General features: G+C 33.2%; 1 protein-coding gene across 6 annotated transcripts in view; it reads right to left on the bottom strand.

Annotated features, from left to right (window-relative positions):
- The window catches only part of ADK (adenosine kinase), a 508,350-nt gene that overhangs the window by 255,945 nt on the left and 234,874 nt on the right, over positions 1-17,531 (bottom strand). For all 6 annotated transcript variants that reach the window (XM_045878144.3, XM_054508227.2, XM_045878147.3 and 3 more), the window contains 2 exons: positions 9,463-9,635; positions 5,833-5,941 (listed from right to left, as the gene is read on the bottom strand). In XM_045878144.3, the coding sequence (XP_045734100.1) occupies positions 5,833-5,941; positions 9,463-9,635 (282 nt within the window). The remainder of the gene's footprint in view (positions 1-5,832; positions 5,942-9,462; positions 9,636-17,531) is intronic.

Below are 17,531 nucleotides of genomic sequence, written 5' to 3'. Positions count from 1 at the left end.
AGGATAACTAATCCTTAAAACTACCTGAGAATCGACACAGGTGTAAAAGACTAACAGAGAAAGACATCAAAATAGCTCTTTTAACTGTATCTTATGTGTCTAAAGTAGACACAAATCAATCTTACGCATATGAAAATAACAAATGAAATGAAGAATACTCTGAATGGGATTAATGACAGTTCAGATATTACAGGAGAAAATATTAGTGAACTAGAAGGCATAGCAAAAGAAACTATCCAAAGTGAAACATAGAGCAAAAAAAAAAAGAGTCCATAAAAAGGAAAAGGGTGGTATCACTGAGCTATGAGACAACTTCATGGGTAATTTGAGACCCAAAGGTGAGGGGCAGCTGGGCAGAAGATATATTTAAAATAATGGCTGAAAACATTCCAAACAAAATAAAAATTATAAATCCACAGCTGTAAGAAGTTAAACCCCACGTATAAGAAAGATGAAAAAGAGTACACTGAGGTACAATATAATCAGACTGATCAAAACCAGTGATAAATAAAAAATTTTAACAGCAGCCAGGGTTGGGGGTATGTGAAATGTTACATTCAAAGGAACAAAGGTATGGATGTCAGATTTCTCATCGAAACCAATTCAAATGAGAAGACAGTAAAGCAACATTTTTCAAGTACTGAAAGAACAAAAAAAAACTGTCAACCTAGAACTGGCAAAAATCTCTTTTAAAAATAAAGGTGAAATAAAGAAGTTTTCAAACATACAAAAGCTGAAAACATTCATCACCAACAGACCCAAATATATGAAATGCTAAAAATGTTCTTCAGGCAGAAGGAAAATGATACCAGATGGAAATCTAATTCTAAGCAAAGGAATGCAGAGAACTGGAAGTGGTAATTAAATGGGTAAATATGTTTTTTAATTGTTGAAATCTCTTTAAAAGATATTTGACAATTTAAACAAAAATAATGCGTTATAGTGTTTATAACATGAGTAAAAGTAAAATTTGTTGTATGGTATGTCAATTATATATTCATAAACCTGTTTAAAAACAATTAAAAATTTTAGAAGGAAAATGTGACAATGATAGCATAGAGGCTTGGAGAGGTGAAACTGAAGTGTGCTATTGTAAGATTATTATACTATATGTGGCAGTTTATATTATTATGTGAAGGCAGACATGGCTCAATTGGTAGAGCATGCATTTCTTCATCTCAGAGTTGTGAGTTCGAGACCGACACTGGGCAGAAAGCTTAGTTAATTAAAAAAAAAAAATGAAGGCAGACAGTGATGAGTTAAAGATGTATATTATCAACCCTAATGCCGTCACTAAAATAAAAAGAGTAAGAGATATTAAGGCAATGATGGAAATAAAAATACTGGATTAACCTAAAAGAAGGCAGGAGAGCATAAAAACAGAATGAAGGACAAACAGAAAACAAATACCAAGATGATGAAGTAAAATCTAACCATATCAATAATCACATTAAATGGGAATGGTATAAACAGCCCACTTTAAAGGTAGACATTGTTAGGCTGCACAAAAATTAAGATCCAATGATAAGTTGTTTACAAGAGATGCACTTTAAAAATAAAGACAGGGCGCCTGGGTGGCTCAGTCAGTTAAGTGTCTGCCTTCAGCTCAGGTCATGATCCCAGGGTCCTGGGATCGAGCCCCACGTCGGGCTCCCTGCTCGGCGGGGAGTCTGCTTCTCCTTCTCCCTCTGCTGCTCCCCCTGCTTGTGCCCTCTCTAGCTCCCTATCAGATAAAATAGTTGTGGGAAGAAAGTATAATACCACACATAAATATTTCAAAATGACAAGTGGGTCAAATAATCAATTCTACACTTTTAAACACACTGTTTAAACACACTGAAGAAAAATCTGATAGAATTGCAAAGAAGAATATACAAATCCATAACAGTAGTAAAAAAAAAGATCTCTGAGAAATCTCCATATTTAGAAAATAAACAACATGCTTCTAAATAACTCATGAGTCAAAGAAGAAAGTAAAAGAGAAAGTAGAAAATTTTATAAGCTGAATGAAAATGAAAACATGACATACCAAAATTTATGGGAGGTAGCCAAATCAATGCTTACAGTGAAATTTATAGCACTAAATGTCTATAGTAGAAAAGTCTCAAATCAATGAATTATTTTTCCACCGTTAAGAAACAAAGCACAGGTGGAGCAGGAACGGGGGGTGAGGATGAAGGATGAGGAGTAGAAGAGGAGCAAATTAAATCTAAAGTAAGCAGGGCGCCTGGGTGGCTCAGTTGGTTAAGCGACTGCCTTCGGCTCAGGTCATGATCCTGGAGTCCCGGGATCGAGTCCCGCATCGAGTCCCGCATCGGGCTCCCTGCTCGGCAGGGAGCCTACTTCTGCCTCTGACCCTCCCCCCTCTCATGTGCTCTCTCTCTCTCATTCTCTCTGTCTCAAATAAATAAAAAAAATCTTAAAAAAAAAAAAAATCTAAAGTAAGCAGAAATAAGTAAATAATAAAGAACAGAAATAAAAATCAACCTGGGCTCAGGTTTCCCATAAAAAGTTGCTAGAAAATGAAGCAATATTTACAAAGTAGTACTTTGTTTCACAAAATATTAACACCAAACAAGTTGTCATTTTTGTATAAAGCAACAAGAAGTAAATAAAATCTCAAGAAGAGAGAAGCTCTGAGTCCTTCCTTGGGGGGGAAATGATGACAAAATGCGCCAAATGAAGGATATTCAAAATAAACAATAAAGGAATGGGAAGACAGGGTAAGATAATTGGTGGTGGTTAAGCATTTAACTCATTTAAATGTAGAAACAAGACTGTAAGTATTATGGTTATAGAATAGAATGCAAATATTTAAATCCTAATGCAAAAATGAAGAGCACCTGAAATTTATTTTTTCAGAAATGGAATTAGCTATCACCATAACCAGTAATCCTTAATTACATACTAACAAGGAGTTTGGGAATTTGGTTTAAACTTCATAGGAGATGAAGGTAAAGGAAGATGTAAACACTTATTTAAACCAAAAGAAAATGCTGGTATATGCATATTCCATTTCAGCTTTTTATCAGCAGAGTTTTTGATGTGAACTCTGCGTTGTAGATTTACTGAATTATGTGACAGAGAAAATGATCAAGGTTTTGGATTTTCTCAATGCTCATGACCATTATTAATTTATGGAATAGTGGAAAGAAGAGCTGAGTATGTAGATCTGATTTACATAATGCAGACAGATGTCTTAATTATGGAAATTTGTTGAATAGATATACTGAGCTGCTTCCTCAGACCAAGAAATTTTGAAATTAAAGAGCTCCCAGAATTTCAACTTGTTAAACCTCAGTAGTTTATAATGATAATGTAAGAAGATTGCTGACTCTATAGAATCAATATGGAGGAACCCAGCTAATTTGCTGAAGTAAGTATTGATATATATACTCAATCTAAACTTGTGGTTTAAGCACATGCTAAGAAGAGACTACACTGGATGTTCTGACCTTAAAGGAAATTAAAGGTTTAAAAGAATGTAGAGGTAGCAGATATAAGTGATGAATCACTAAATTCTACTCCTGAAACTAATATTACACTATATGTTAACTAACTAGAAATTAAATAAAAACTTGAAACATTAAAAAAATTAAATTAAAAAATAATAGAAGAAACAATGAATCATGGAACACTTCATCTAAAACTAATGATGTAATGTATGGGGATTAACATAAGAATAAAAAAAATAATAATAATAGAAAAATGGCAGAATCTCTTTGTACAAATATCATTACATTAGAGAAGAGATTTCACAGATTTTAATTAGAAAGAATTATGCTCTTAGTTAATAGCAAAATAGTTATAGAATATACAGCATCCAAGGTATCCCATAAGACTAATATTTTCAGAACTATTTTATTTTTTAATTTTTTAATTTTTTTTTAAGATTTTATTTATTTATTTGAGAGAGAGAATGAGATAGAGAGAGCATGAGAGGGAGGAGGGTCAGAGGGAGAAGGAGACTCCCTGCCGAGCAGGGAGCCCGATGTGGAACTTGATCCCGGGACTCCAGGATCATGACCTGAGCCGAAGGCAGTCGCTTAACCAACTGAGCCACCCAGGCGCCCCCAGAACTATTTTAAAATAGCCAAACTCTCCACAAACTATTGATTTACCTGGCAACGTAAAAGACCATTCTTTTTACAAAACTCCTGAAACAGAAACTAAAAGCTAACAACTCCGAGATATCAGCTGGAATCCATTCTGGTATTTGTTTCTGACTGTTTTTTGACAAGTTTCAAAAATAATTCAGTTTTCCTTATTAATCTGACCCAAAATGATCACTCTACATTTTATATAAAACTGGACTTGTATAAATAGTTAATACTATTATAAAAATTCCATTTACCCAAAGTTGGCTAGATGCATTATAGTATATAATTGTTAAAACTGTAAGTTGTTTGCAAGTTGGGTCTATACTCCTATAAAAATTCCATTCATCCAGGGTTGGCCAATGTTAGATATACATAACTGTTTAAAGTGAGTGTTTCCACTCATAATTTGGAGTCCAATTGCCATATATCTAAATAAAAATATAATTGCCTGGTAAATATAGTTTTCCACCATAATACATTGTCATACTTCACAGCCAATATAAATAACATAAATAATGTCAAATTTTTAAACTATGTGTTCTAAGAAAATCAGACTTTCAAATGTACAATGGTTTGGAATAGCACATAAATCCCCCCTAAAGAATCACACTACAAAAACATGCTCCCAAGATACTAACAAAAAAATTAGACCATTTGGAGAAACAGAATAGAAGATAATCAAGAGGAAATATTTTTTTATTTTTTGAAATGTTTTCTCACATACTATCTAAAGCGCTAACATGACTTTCCTCTATAAAATCCTTTCAGTGTAAGCATTTACCTGACATTATAAAGGGGCAGGATTTGCCATACAGAAGAATCAATAATAACCTTGTAAAGCCTAAAGCAGTGAACATAAACATACTGTAGGAGACATTAACACTAGACTGAAAGAAATAATTATACTTTCAATAAACATGCTCCTACTGGATAATCAATTTTTTATACATCTTTGCAGCTGTTCCACAGCTCAGGTAGTGAATGGCAGCAGCTGTTATATCAAAACCATATATTATATGCATATGAGGTACTTTTAATTTTTCATAGGTATCTACTTATTTGTGATCAGCCACATTTAACTCATATTAAATAAAAACAAGGTATTCATGCGGTGATTAATTCAGGAGGATTTTTAGTACCATCTTATTTTAGAAGTGAATTCTTAAACCAATTATTTTTATGTCAGAATATTTAATAATTCAAATTACATGCTGCCCTTATTCCTAGATTTAAGAGATTTGTCACGATCAATGTTTCTGAAATATTAAATTAAAATGTGTCATGGTAATTACTATGGAATAAACAGCAATTAAGATTTTTTAGGCAAATAAGCTCAAACTGTTTGCAGTGCATATTTATACCACTAATATTTTCCCACACAATGCATGCATCATTCACAACAAGCAGCCTAAAAACACAAAATGTAAATTTGTAGAATTATTTCAACAGATCTTAAGATCTTTTGATTTAATATGGAATTTGATACTTAGTTAAGAAATATCTATGTATAATGTATCCAAAAAAGAGGTAGACTTGAATGTTAAGTAATACAAATAATGTTACCATAGAATGATAATGTTTTTGTTCTGTATTTGTAATAGGGAACCTAACATATGCTGTAAATAATTTGCAGGATAAGTAAAAGACAATTATTTAAAAATGTATATGCACTAACAAACTATAATTAATAGTATAAATATGTACCAGAAATTTGAATTAGGTAAATACTTACTGCTATATAATAAACTCTAGCTTTTTCTACCAATGTCCAGTTTTTCTCCATATCAAGATGTTTTTCCTTTTTATAACAATTGGCGGCAGCAAGATTAGCCACAAGGGACCTAAACCAACAACAAAAATCAAGTAGGCTTTAATTCTATAGCTAAAGTTGTCATTAATACAATTAATTAGCAGTACTATTTTAAAATTTTGTTTTATATTTTAATTCTTAATTTTTCAAAATTTCTCTACATTGATATTAATAAATGTAAATAAAATTAAATTTGTTTTGAGCATTTTTTGAGACTTCTGTGTTGTCTTTGAGATAGAGATATTAACCCTTGCTCTAAATACCACCTGGTATTTTGAGAAACTGGAATTTATGTTTCCTTTGGTACTAAAATGATAAGATTATCTATATTCTACATTTTAATAGTTCAAAATACTATTAGGAAATTAAACTACTATGTTTTATGCAAAAAAAATTATGCAAAAAAGATATATATACATACATACATATATACAACTAAACACTTCAGTTTTTAAGTATCAGCATACTATATACATTGATTATTTAATCTAATGCTTTGAAAGTCAACTATGGGATTAATTTCACAAAACACACCTATAAATGTAGGCCCTATTTACTATGAGGTATTAATTTGCAAACCAGTACATTTTAAAGACTGGAGTAAAATTAGTTTCTATAGTTGAAAACTCCCTCTACAGGTCCAGTTTTGCAGCTGAAAAATCTAAGCAGGATACTGCATTTAAAATCTTGCTACACATGGCAGATAGGAATTTTTGTTACTGCCCAACAATTAAAGTTAATAAAATAATTATTTATGTTAAATACAAATTGATAAAAATATTTTTTCTCATTCTGACCCAGAAATTAGAAAATAACTTGCCATTTTTCACTCCTTCTAATCAAAAGGGAACAGTTTTGGTTAAAAAATGCATACATCATTTCATCACTTGAGATTTTTATAATATGGCTGGTTCCTCTGTTAAGGAAAAAATTGATTCTCTCCCAAAACATATTCCTACTCGTCTATATACCAATTGACTACTGAAGGATATCAATTCAATTTATGCTCAATTTAATTATTAAAAATAAGAACAATGTGAATCAGTATATTTATATGCAAGTATTACTATATTACCGAGTTAGGAACTAGTCCTAATTTATAAAAAGTCAGTAATCATGACTTTAGCAAAATTCTGACTGAAATGGTTATATATAAAAATAAAAAACAAACACTTCTGCTACCAGTTACTAAATTCTATTTTGATAATAAAACTACTCTTTGATAGGAAACTACATTGTTTCTCCAAAAGGTAAGTATTCTCACTATCCAAATGAATGTGGTTCAGAGTTTGGAGAGTGAGAACCTGAATGAAGAAGAATACTGCATTATCCCAATTCTTTTATTCCTGGGTTTTAGATAGTGGTAGTAAGAGTTACCAGCCCTATCTAAACAAATTATCCAAATCTATTAGGTCCTATAATTTAATTGATAATGAATTTGATAGTGGGAGTTTCCCCCCAGTTTCTGACTTCCAGTATTACCTGAACATCAATGATCACCATATCCATAATATTAGTATATTAATTAAGCTTCTGATACCTGGGAGACCTAATATTATCATAACTGCTCTTTAAAATAGCAATTTAGCACAAAAAAACAATTTAGCAATTTCACACTAGCCTGAGAGGTAGCAGATGCAAAACTTGACCTATTTTTCACTAATGAGAAAAGCACACCTGCATATTAAAGTTGGTTTTAGGAAAACTGAAAAGGCAAAAGGTCTAAATAAGTATATTTCAATGTTTGAACAATAAATGGTTTTATTTATTAAGACCTTAATGATAAAGTTCTCTTATACACAAAAAATAAAATTACAGGAAAGGTTTAAAAATGGCTTCAGCACTCTCTAGAACTTATTTAATCTTCATGACCCTAAGAGGGAGGAATTCTCCCCTTTTTGCAAAGAGGAAACGGAAGATTTATTTGCTTTGCATCCTTGGCCCCAGCAGGATCCCTGCCGCAGGTGGTGGGGCAGGAAAGCCCAGCCTCACCTCCGCTCCTGTCTCCCAGGGGCCTCGTGGGCTCGTGCGCCTCTCAGGGCCCACTGCCACATGACACGATATGACCTATACTGCCTTGGTGGGGTGTTACATGTTCCAAAGGAATATGCTTTGCCTATGTTGTTCTTATTAGAGATCCCGAAGGGGAGCTTGTTTTTGGAGATTTTTTAAAATTCCAGAGTGGACACTGCCTGAGGGCCAGGACCCTGCCCGCCTTGTTCACATCTATATTCTCAGGAACTAGAATAGTACTTGTCACCCGTGAGGAGCACATTTTTTAATGAATGCATGAGGAATGAATTGAGCAATACCATGATATGATAACTTGATCTTTAGTTATTTAATGACTATTGGCCAGAAGAGTGTCAGGTCCTTAACATACATCTGCTAAAGGTCAAGGAGTGAGCCAAGTAAGAAAGAGGAAGGGAGCAAGGGAAGAGAGAGAAGGGAGGAAATAAAGGAAGACAAGAGGCAAATAAGAAAGGAGAGGAAGAGGGGCAAGGACGGAGACAGGGAATGGAGGAGGATACACTAAATATTTCTAGGTATAAGGAAAGTAAAATTTCTAGTGAATTGGTATTTAGAAAGAGATACCATTGCTGATTTTAATAATATAATAGCTAGGGGGCACCTGGGTGGCTCAGTCGTTAAATGTCTGCCTTCAGCTCAGGTCCTGATCTCAGGGTCCTGAGATCGAGCCCCGCATCGCATCGGGCTCCCTGCTCAGCGGGAAGCCTGCTTCTCCCTCTCCCACTCCCACTCCCCCTGCTTGTGTTCCCATTCTCTCTCTGTTAAATAAATAAATAAAATCTTTAAAAAAATAATAATATAATAGCTAGAAAAATTATTTTGTTTTTCCCTTGCAAAGGAGAAAAAAGGATGTGCTGATGAGCAACATACTATGTCCTGAAGAAAAACCTCCATGTGGCTGCAAAAGGCACGAATACAACCAATGTATGGAAAGTCCTGAGACATAGATTTCAAGTTCATAGAAAGAAGAATTTTCTAAAAAGTAAAACTATAGAAATGTAATGAATTGTTTTTTGAGTGGTGCATTACCCATGACTGAAGCTGTTTGATATGGATAGATGACTGTTTGCCAGAAATGCTTTACATGACCTAATTCATATGACACTGGATATAACGTAGTATCTTATATATGTTACAAAATACATGAGTTTATCTGTCTATGTATCTGAATATTCCAATCTCAGTATACGGTAAAAAGAGCATTCTTTTCATTCCAGTTTCAGCAAGAAACTATAAGACCCTGAATAAAATGTTTTCCTTATTTTCCTTTACTGATCCTAATTACAAAAATTAGAGAGTGGGATAGATAATCTCAAAACTTTCATTCCACATGCCTCATGAATACAAAAGCAGGTACAGCAAGGGTATTTTTTTTTTAAAAAGAAAAATTATATAAGAAGAGTTATTGAAACATTGAAAGCAATTAAAAACATGAGATCTAAATTCCAAATTCAGATTGGAATTCAGATTTTATGACTGTTTAAATGTGTTAGTACAAACCTTCCTTGGAATTACACTGACCTGTTGCTACCAGTGATGCACACAGCACAAGTTCCTGTTGTTTGCTCATTTTGCTCATAGTAATGAGCATCCACATGGGCTTCAGCAGCTTTTTTCTTTAAGATCTCTCCAAATGTATCTGTCCCAATGCATCCAAAAAATGTTGCTGCTTTGTATGGCTGCTGAATCATCCACTGAAAAACAGGAACACAAATAATTTTAATGGCTTAGAAATATGGTACACATAGAATGGTGGCATAAAAGGGATACTCTGTTAGATGCTGTGGCTGTTATGAATGGAATTCCAATCCTAACGCTTATGGTAACAAATTTGATATAACCACCACATAAAATCTTATTATACTACTTTCAGAGAGAGAAATAGAGCATAGTGGGGTTAAGAACTCAGAATCTACTCACCTAGACTCTAGGTCAATGCTAGCTTGATATAGAAAAATAATAGTGAGTCCCAACAGAAGTAGAGTAGCATTGTCATTAAAAGCCCAGAATCTATACTGAAGACTATCTGGGTTCAAATCTTGCCTCTGCTAATTATTACCTATATGAGTAAGAGCATGTCACTTAACATTTCTATACCTCATTTTCCTCACCTATAAATGGAAAAATATATAAGTACACCTCATGAGGTTGTTGAGAATTAAACTAAATAACTTAAATTAATGTATATGCACTGTTGAACATAGTATCCAGCACATAGTAAATTATATATACTAGCTGTGGTGGTCACTATTATTTTCATACTTGTAATTCATATGTAAATTAAGCTAAAATATGATTAAGTCGAATAAATTGTTCTAAAAATTCAAAAATAGTGTTAAAAATTATAATTCTAATAACTCAGTATTTCAGTAGTCACAAACTTTAATTTCCTTGCTATAAATTGACAGGCGATTGCTTTTAAAATGTGCACTTTGTAAGTCAATCAGAGAAAGACATGTATCATATGACCTCACTGATATGAGGAATTCTTAATCTCAGGAAACAAACAGGGTTGCTGGAGTGGGGCGGGGGTGGGAGGGATGGGGTGGCTGGGTGATAGACATTGGGGAGGGTATGTGCTATGGTGAGCGCTGTGAATTGTGCAAGATTGTTGAATCACAGATCTGCACCTCTGAAACAAATAATGTAATATATGTTAAGAAAAAACAAAAAGAAGATAGCAGGAGGGGAAGAAGGAAGGGGGGTAAATCAAAGGGGGAGACGAACCATGAGAGACGATGGACTCTGAAAAACAAACTGAGGGTTCTAGAGGGGAGGGGGATGGGAGGATGGGTTAGCCTGGTGATGGGTATTAAAGAGGGCATGTTCTGCATGGAGCACTGGGTGTTATGCACAAACAATGAATCATGGAATACTACATCAAAAACTAATGATGTAATGTACGGTGATTAACATAATAAAAAATTTAAAAAAATAAAGCGTGCATTTTAAAATATACCATGAACTATTATCTTTCATAATTATCTCAAATTCCTGAGTTTCTAATACTTACATTAGCTATTCTTTTTTTAAAAATGTTTTATTTTTTAATTTGATTTAATTTTATTATGTTATGTTAGTCACCATACAATACATCATTAGTTTTTGATGTAGTGCTATTCTAAAACTGTCATCTATTTTGTTTGTTTGTTTCTAAAACCAGCAAAATACCCCATATACTAAGTCAAAGACATTAAAATCTTACCACATTCTCAAATATTTGAAGTATAAAAGAAATGCATATATATTTGAGAGTTAAAGGGATGAAGAGACAAAAAGTAACAAAGAAAACTAAGATAAATATACAATAACTGTCTAGAGATTTGTTCTGAAGACACATGTCCACAAATACAAAACAACATATGCATAAGTACTTGTTAAGACATCATATGTAGGGCGCCTGGGTGGCTCAGTTGGTTAAGCGACTGCCTTTGACTCAGGTCATGATCCTGGAGTCCCAGGATCGAGTCCCGCATCGGGCTCCCTGCTCAGCGGGGAGTCTGCTTCTCCCTCTGACCCTCCTCCCTCTCATGCTCTCTGTCTCTCATTCTCTCTCTCTCAAATAAATAAATAAAATCTTTAAAAAAAAAAAAAAGACATCATATGTAATGCCAAAATGTCAGAAACAGCCTAAAAGCCCATCCATAGAAGACTGGTTGAATAAACTGATAAATCCCCTCAATGGAACATCACACAGCAACTTAAAAAAAACAATCAAACAAGGATAAGCTATGCAGAGTAATCCATTTATATAGAGTAATTGCCAGGATCTTTTCTGAAGATTTAAAAAAAAGACCAGAGTTCAAAAGAGTGTATGTGTGCATGTATACTTTAAGAGACAGTGAGAATTAAAATCATATATATCCTTTTAGTACATACACATACTCTTTTAGAATTTATATATAATTTTAAGTTTCCTTATTTTGTAAAAAGAAACACAGAAAGAGTAAACCATGAACTAAAGAAAAATGGTTTTCTATCAGGGTGGGTGGGAAAGGAATAAAGAAACTGAAACAGAAGAAAGATTCCTCTGAATGTGCCACTACACATAAAGTAGCCTTTTGAAATGCTAAAATTGTATATTTTTGAAAGTGCAATTCAATTTGAATTTTAAATTCATTTGGAAAAAAGGTGATAAAGTTGAATACATAGAAACAAAGAAATCAAAGAAAACATAAAACTGTAACATAACCCTATAGAAAAAAATGCAAATAACTTTCAATATACTATTACTTTTCAATATACTAATATAAGGAACAAAAACCAAAAAATATTGGAGGATAGAACATTTGAAATTATTGGCTCAGAAGAGCAAAAAGAAAGAAAGAATGAAAAAGAGTAAAAAAAAAACTTACAGAACTGGGCGCCTGGGTGGGGCTGTCGGTTAAGTGTCCGACTCCTGATTTCAGCTCAGATCATGACCTCAGGGTTGTGAGATCAAGCCCCATGTCAGCTTAAGATTCTTTTTCTCTCCCTCTCTCCCTTCCCCACAACCTCCCTCTCTAAAAAAAAAAAAAAGAAAAGAAAAGAAAGAAATAATATTTGCATTATGAGAATTCCAGAAGAAGAAAAAAAGGACAGAAAGTATATTTAAGCAATAAGGGCTGAAAACTTCCTGAACATAGAAATAGAAAGGGATATCCAGATCCGTGAGGCCAAATAGGTTGAATATGAATAGGGCTACACTGAGACATATTATAATTAAATTGTCAAAAGTTAAAGACAAAGAAAGAATTTTAAAAGCAGCAAAAGAAAATAGAGAAGTTATATACAAGAAAACCCCCATATGATTATGGGTACATTTCTCAACAGAAACTTTACAGGCCAGGAGAAAATGAGATGAAACATTCAAAGTATTAAAAGAAAAAAATGTTAATCAAGAATTCTATATCCAGCAAAGCTGTCCTTCAGAAATGGAGGAGGGATAAAGACTTTCCCAAACAAACAAAAGCTGAGGGAGTTCATTACCACTAAGCCCTGCTTATAAGAAATACCAAATGGAGTTCTTTGAGTGGAAAGGATGCTAATTAACATCATCATAATAATATAAGAAGGTAACATAAAACTAACTGGTAATGGTAAATATGCCATCAAAATTAGATTCTGTAATACGGTAATTGTGGTACGTAATTCACTTAGGACTTCAGTTTTAAGTTCAAAAACATGAATGTGGTAAAAATAACCAAAAACACAATAATCTGTAATTAGTTACACAATATAAAAACATGCAAATTGTAATAGCAATAACCTAAAGTGAGAGGGGGAAGAGAAGTAAAAGTGTAAAATTTAGGAATTCTAATGAAGTTAAGTTATCAGCTTAAAATAGGTGTTATAATTTTAACATATTTTATGTAAGCTTCATGGTAACCACAGGGGAAAACTTGTAGCAATTACACAAAATAACATGATAAAAAAGTCAAAGCATATTGTTACTAAAAGAGATCAAAACATGAAAAATGACCACAGGGTAAGAAATAAGGAACAAAATATCTACAACACAATTAAGAAACAATTAATAAAATGGCAACAGTAAGTCCTTATCTATTGAGAATTACAGTAGTCTCCCCTATCTGCAGAAGATATATTCCCAGATCCCTAGTAGATGCCTGAAACTGCTGATAGTACTGATCCCTGTATATATTATGATTTTTTCCTGTACACACATATCCGTTATAAAGTTTAATTTATAAATTACGCACAGTAAGAGATTAACAATAACCAATAATAAAATAGAAAAATATTAACAATATACTGTAACAATAATTATGTGAATATGCTTTCTCTCAAAGTATCTTATTGCACTTTACTCATCCTTTCTGGGATGATGAGTGATGATAAAATGCCTAGATGATGAGATTAAGGCGAATAACATAGGCACTGTGACACAGAGCATTATGCTACTACTGATGTTCTGATGATAGGACAGGAAAAGGATCATCTGCATCCAGACTATGGTTGACTGTAGGTAACTGAAACTATAGACTGGGGGGAAGGGATGGTGGGGTAATACAGTATTTTAAACATAAACAGATTAAATTCTCCAATCCAAAGACACAGAATGTCTGAATTTAAAAACCAAGATCCAATAAGATGTTGCCTACAAGAGACTCACTTTCAGCCTTAAAGACACATATAGACTGAGAGTGAAGGGATGGAAAAAGGTATTTCAAGGAAATGGTAACCAAAACAAAGCAGAGGTTTGTTAATATCAGACAAAGTAGACTTTAAACTAAAAGTGGTACAAAGACAAAGAAAGTCATTATATAATGATAAAGGGGCCAATCCATCCATAAGGTTTAACAATTGTAAATATTTAGGCACCCAACACTGGAGCACCTAAATATATAAGAAAGAAACACAGCTAAAAGGAGTAATGAAAAGCAATACAATAATAGTTAGGGACTTTAATACCCCACTCTTTTTTTTTTTTTTTTTAAGATTTTATTTATTTATTTGACAGAGAGAGACACAGCGAGAGAGGGAACACAAGCAGGGGGAGTGGGAGAGGGTGAAGCAGGCTTCCAACCGAGCAGGGAGCCCGATGTGGGGCTCAATCCCAGGACCCTGAAATCATGACCTGAGCCGAAGGGAGACGCTTAATGACTGAGCCACCCAGGTGCCCCTTTAATACCCCACTCTTAACAATGAATCATCTAGACCATCCAGATAGAGAATCAGAGAATGGGAGAATGAGAATAAGGTAACAGCATGTTTCAACAAAACTAGAGACCAAATGGACCTAACAGACATATAGAGAACATTCTATCCAACAGCAGCAGAATACACATTCTTCTCAAGTGCATACAGAGTATTTTCTAGGCTAGTTATATGTTAGACCACAAAACAAATCTTAGCAAATTCAGCAAGTATCTTCTTTGACTACAGTGGCATGAAACCAGAAATCAGTAACAAGAGGAAATCTGGAAAATGCACAAACACACGAAAATTAAACAACACTCTCCTGAAAAATCCAATGGATCAAAGAAGAAATTAAAGGGGAACAAAAAAAATTTCTTGAGACAAATGAAAATGAAAACAACATACCAGAATTTGGGGGATGCAGCAAAAGCAATTCTAACAGGGAAGTTTATACTAATAACTGCTTACATTAACAAGCATGAAAGATCCTAAATTAACAATCAAACATTATGCCTTATGAAACTAGAAAAAGAAGAACAAACAGCCCAAAGGTAGATGACGGAAGAAAATAATACAGATTAAAGCAGACATAAATGAAATAGAGAACAGAAAACAATAGAAAAAGATTAGAAAAGAATAGAAAACAATAGAAAAGATTAACCAAACTAAAGGCTGAAAAGATAAGCAAAATTCACAGTGCTTAGCAGACTAACCAAAGGGGGAGAAAAAAAAAGAGAGAATACAAATCATCAAAATTATAAACAAAAAAAGGAAGTATTACAACTGATACCACAGAAATAGAAAGGATCAGAAGAGGCTACTATGAATCATTATATGCCAACAAACTGGACAACCTATAGGAATCAAAAAATTCTTAGAAACATACAATTTACAAAGACTGAATAAGGATGAAATACAAAATCTGAATAAACCAATTACTATTAAGGAGATTGAATCAGTAACAAAAACTCTCTAATTGAAGAAAAGCCCAGGGCTAGATTACTTCAATGGTGAATTTTACCAAGTATTTAAATAGAAATTAACATCAATATATTTACAATTGTTAAACCTTATGGATGGATTGGCCCCTTTATCATTATATAATGACTCTCAAACTCTTCCAAAAAAACTGAAGAGGAGGGAACACTTTAAAATTTGTTTTATAACTTAGCATTATCCTGATACAAAAGCCAAATAAGGACACTAGTGGTGGGGGGGAATAATGGCAGGCCAATATCCTGATGAATACAGATGCAAAAATTCTCAACCAAATACTAACAAACCGAATTCAGCACTACATTAAAAGGATCATTCACCATGATCAAACTGGATTTATCCCAAGGATGCAATGATGGTCCAATATACACAAATGATGAAATGAAAGGGAAAAAATCATATGATCATCTTAATAGACACAGAAAAAGCATTTGACAAAATTCAGTATCTGTTTGTGATAAAAACACTTAACTAAGAATAAAAAACATATCTCAACAATATAAAGGCCATATATAATAAACCCAAAGTTAACAACATACTCAACACTGAAAGATTAAAAGCTTCCTCTCTATCATCAGGAACAAGACAAGAATGCCCACTCTCATCACTCCTACTTAACACAGTACTGAAAATCCTAGCTAGAGCAATCAGGCAAGAAAAAGAAAAGGCATCACTGTTGGAAAGGAAGAAGTAAAATCATCTCTATTTGCAGATGGTGTGATTTTATATATAGGAAATCAACCAAAAAAAATCTAGAACTAATCAATCAATTCAGTAAAGTTGTAAGATACAAAATAAACATACAAAAATCAGTGGCATTTCTATACATTGACAACAAATTCTCTGAAAAAGAATTTAAAAATTAGTTCCATTTACAATAGTAGCAAATAAACAATAAAATACTTAGGAATAAAGTGAATAAAGGAGGTTAAAGATCTCTATTCTTAAAACTACAAGATATTGATGAAAGAAATCAACAAGACACAAGTAAACAGAAAGGTATCCCATGCTCATGGACTGGGAAAATTAATATTGTTAAAATGTCAATACGACCAAAAGCCATCTATGGATTCAATGTAATCCCTATCAAGATACCAGTGGCCTTTTTTATAGAAATAAACAATCCTAAAATTTAGATGGAACAAGAAAAGACCCCAAATATCCAAAAATAAAGTGAGAAAGAAGGTCAAAGCAGGAGATGTCGCATTTTCTGATTTGGGGCTATACTATAAAGTTATAGTAATTAAAACAGCATGGTACTGGCATAAAAACAGAAAAACAAACCAATGGAACAGAATCAAGAGCCCAGGAATAAACCCAAACATATACGCCAACTAATATTTGACAAGGAAGCCAAAAATACCCAAGGGAGAAAATAGAGTCTCTCCAATAAATGTGCTGAGAAAATTTGCTATTCACATGTAAAAGAGTGAAACTTGACCCTCTAACTTACATCACTCAAAAAATTAACATGAACTGGATTAAAGACTTAAATGTATGACCTGCAGTCATGAAACTCTGAAGAAAACACAGGAAAAAAAACTCCTTGACACGGGTCTTAGAAATGATTTTTTGGAAATCACAACTAAAGCACAAATAACAATATAAAAAAAAAAGTGGGACGACATCAAACTAAAAATCTTCTGCATTGCAAAAGAAACCATCAACAAAGTGAAAAGACAACCTATGGAATGGGAAAAAATATTTGTAAACCATATATCTGATAAGGGCTTAATATCCAAAATATATAAAGAACCCATAAAACTCAATAGCAGAAAAACAAATAATCAAATTTAAAATGGGTAAAGGACCTGAATAGACATTTTTCCAAAGAAAATATATGATTGGGCAACAGGCACATGAAATGATGCTCAACACTGCTAATCATTAGAGAAATGCAAATTAAAACCACAGTGAGATATCACCTCATGCCTGTTAGAATGGCTATTATTGGG

The sequence above is a fragment of the Mirounga angustirostris genome, unplaced genomic scaffold (genome assembly GCF_029215605.1).
Source record: "Mirounga angustirostris isolate CCGP_5_RB_7025 unplaced genomic scaffold, mMirAng1.0.hap1 SCAF_6, whole genome shotgun sequence".
Classification (NCBI taxonomy): domain Eukaryota; kingdom Metazoa; phylum Chordata; class Mammalia; order Carnivora; family Phocidae; genus Mirounga; species Mirounga angustirostris.
The sequence above is the reverse complement of the archived record's forward strand: the minus strand, read 5'-3'. Positions and strand labels throughout refer to the sequence as shown.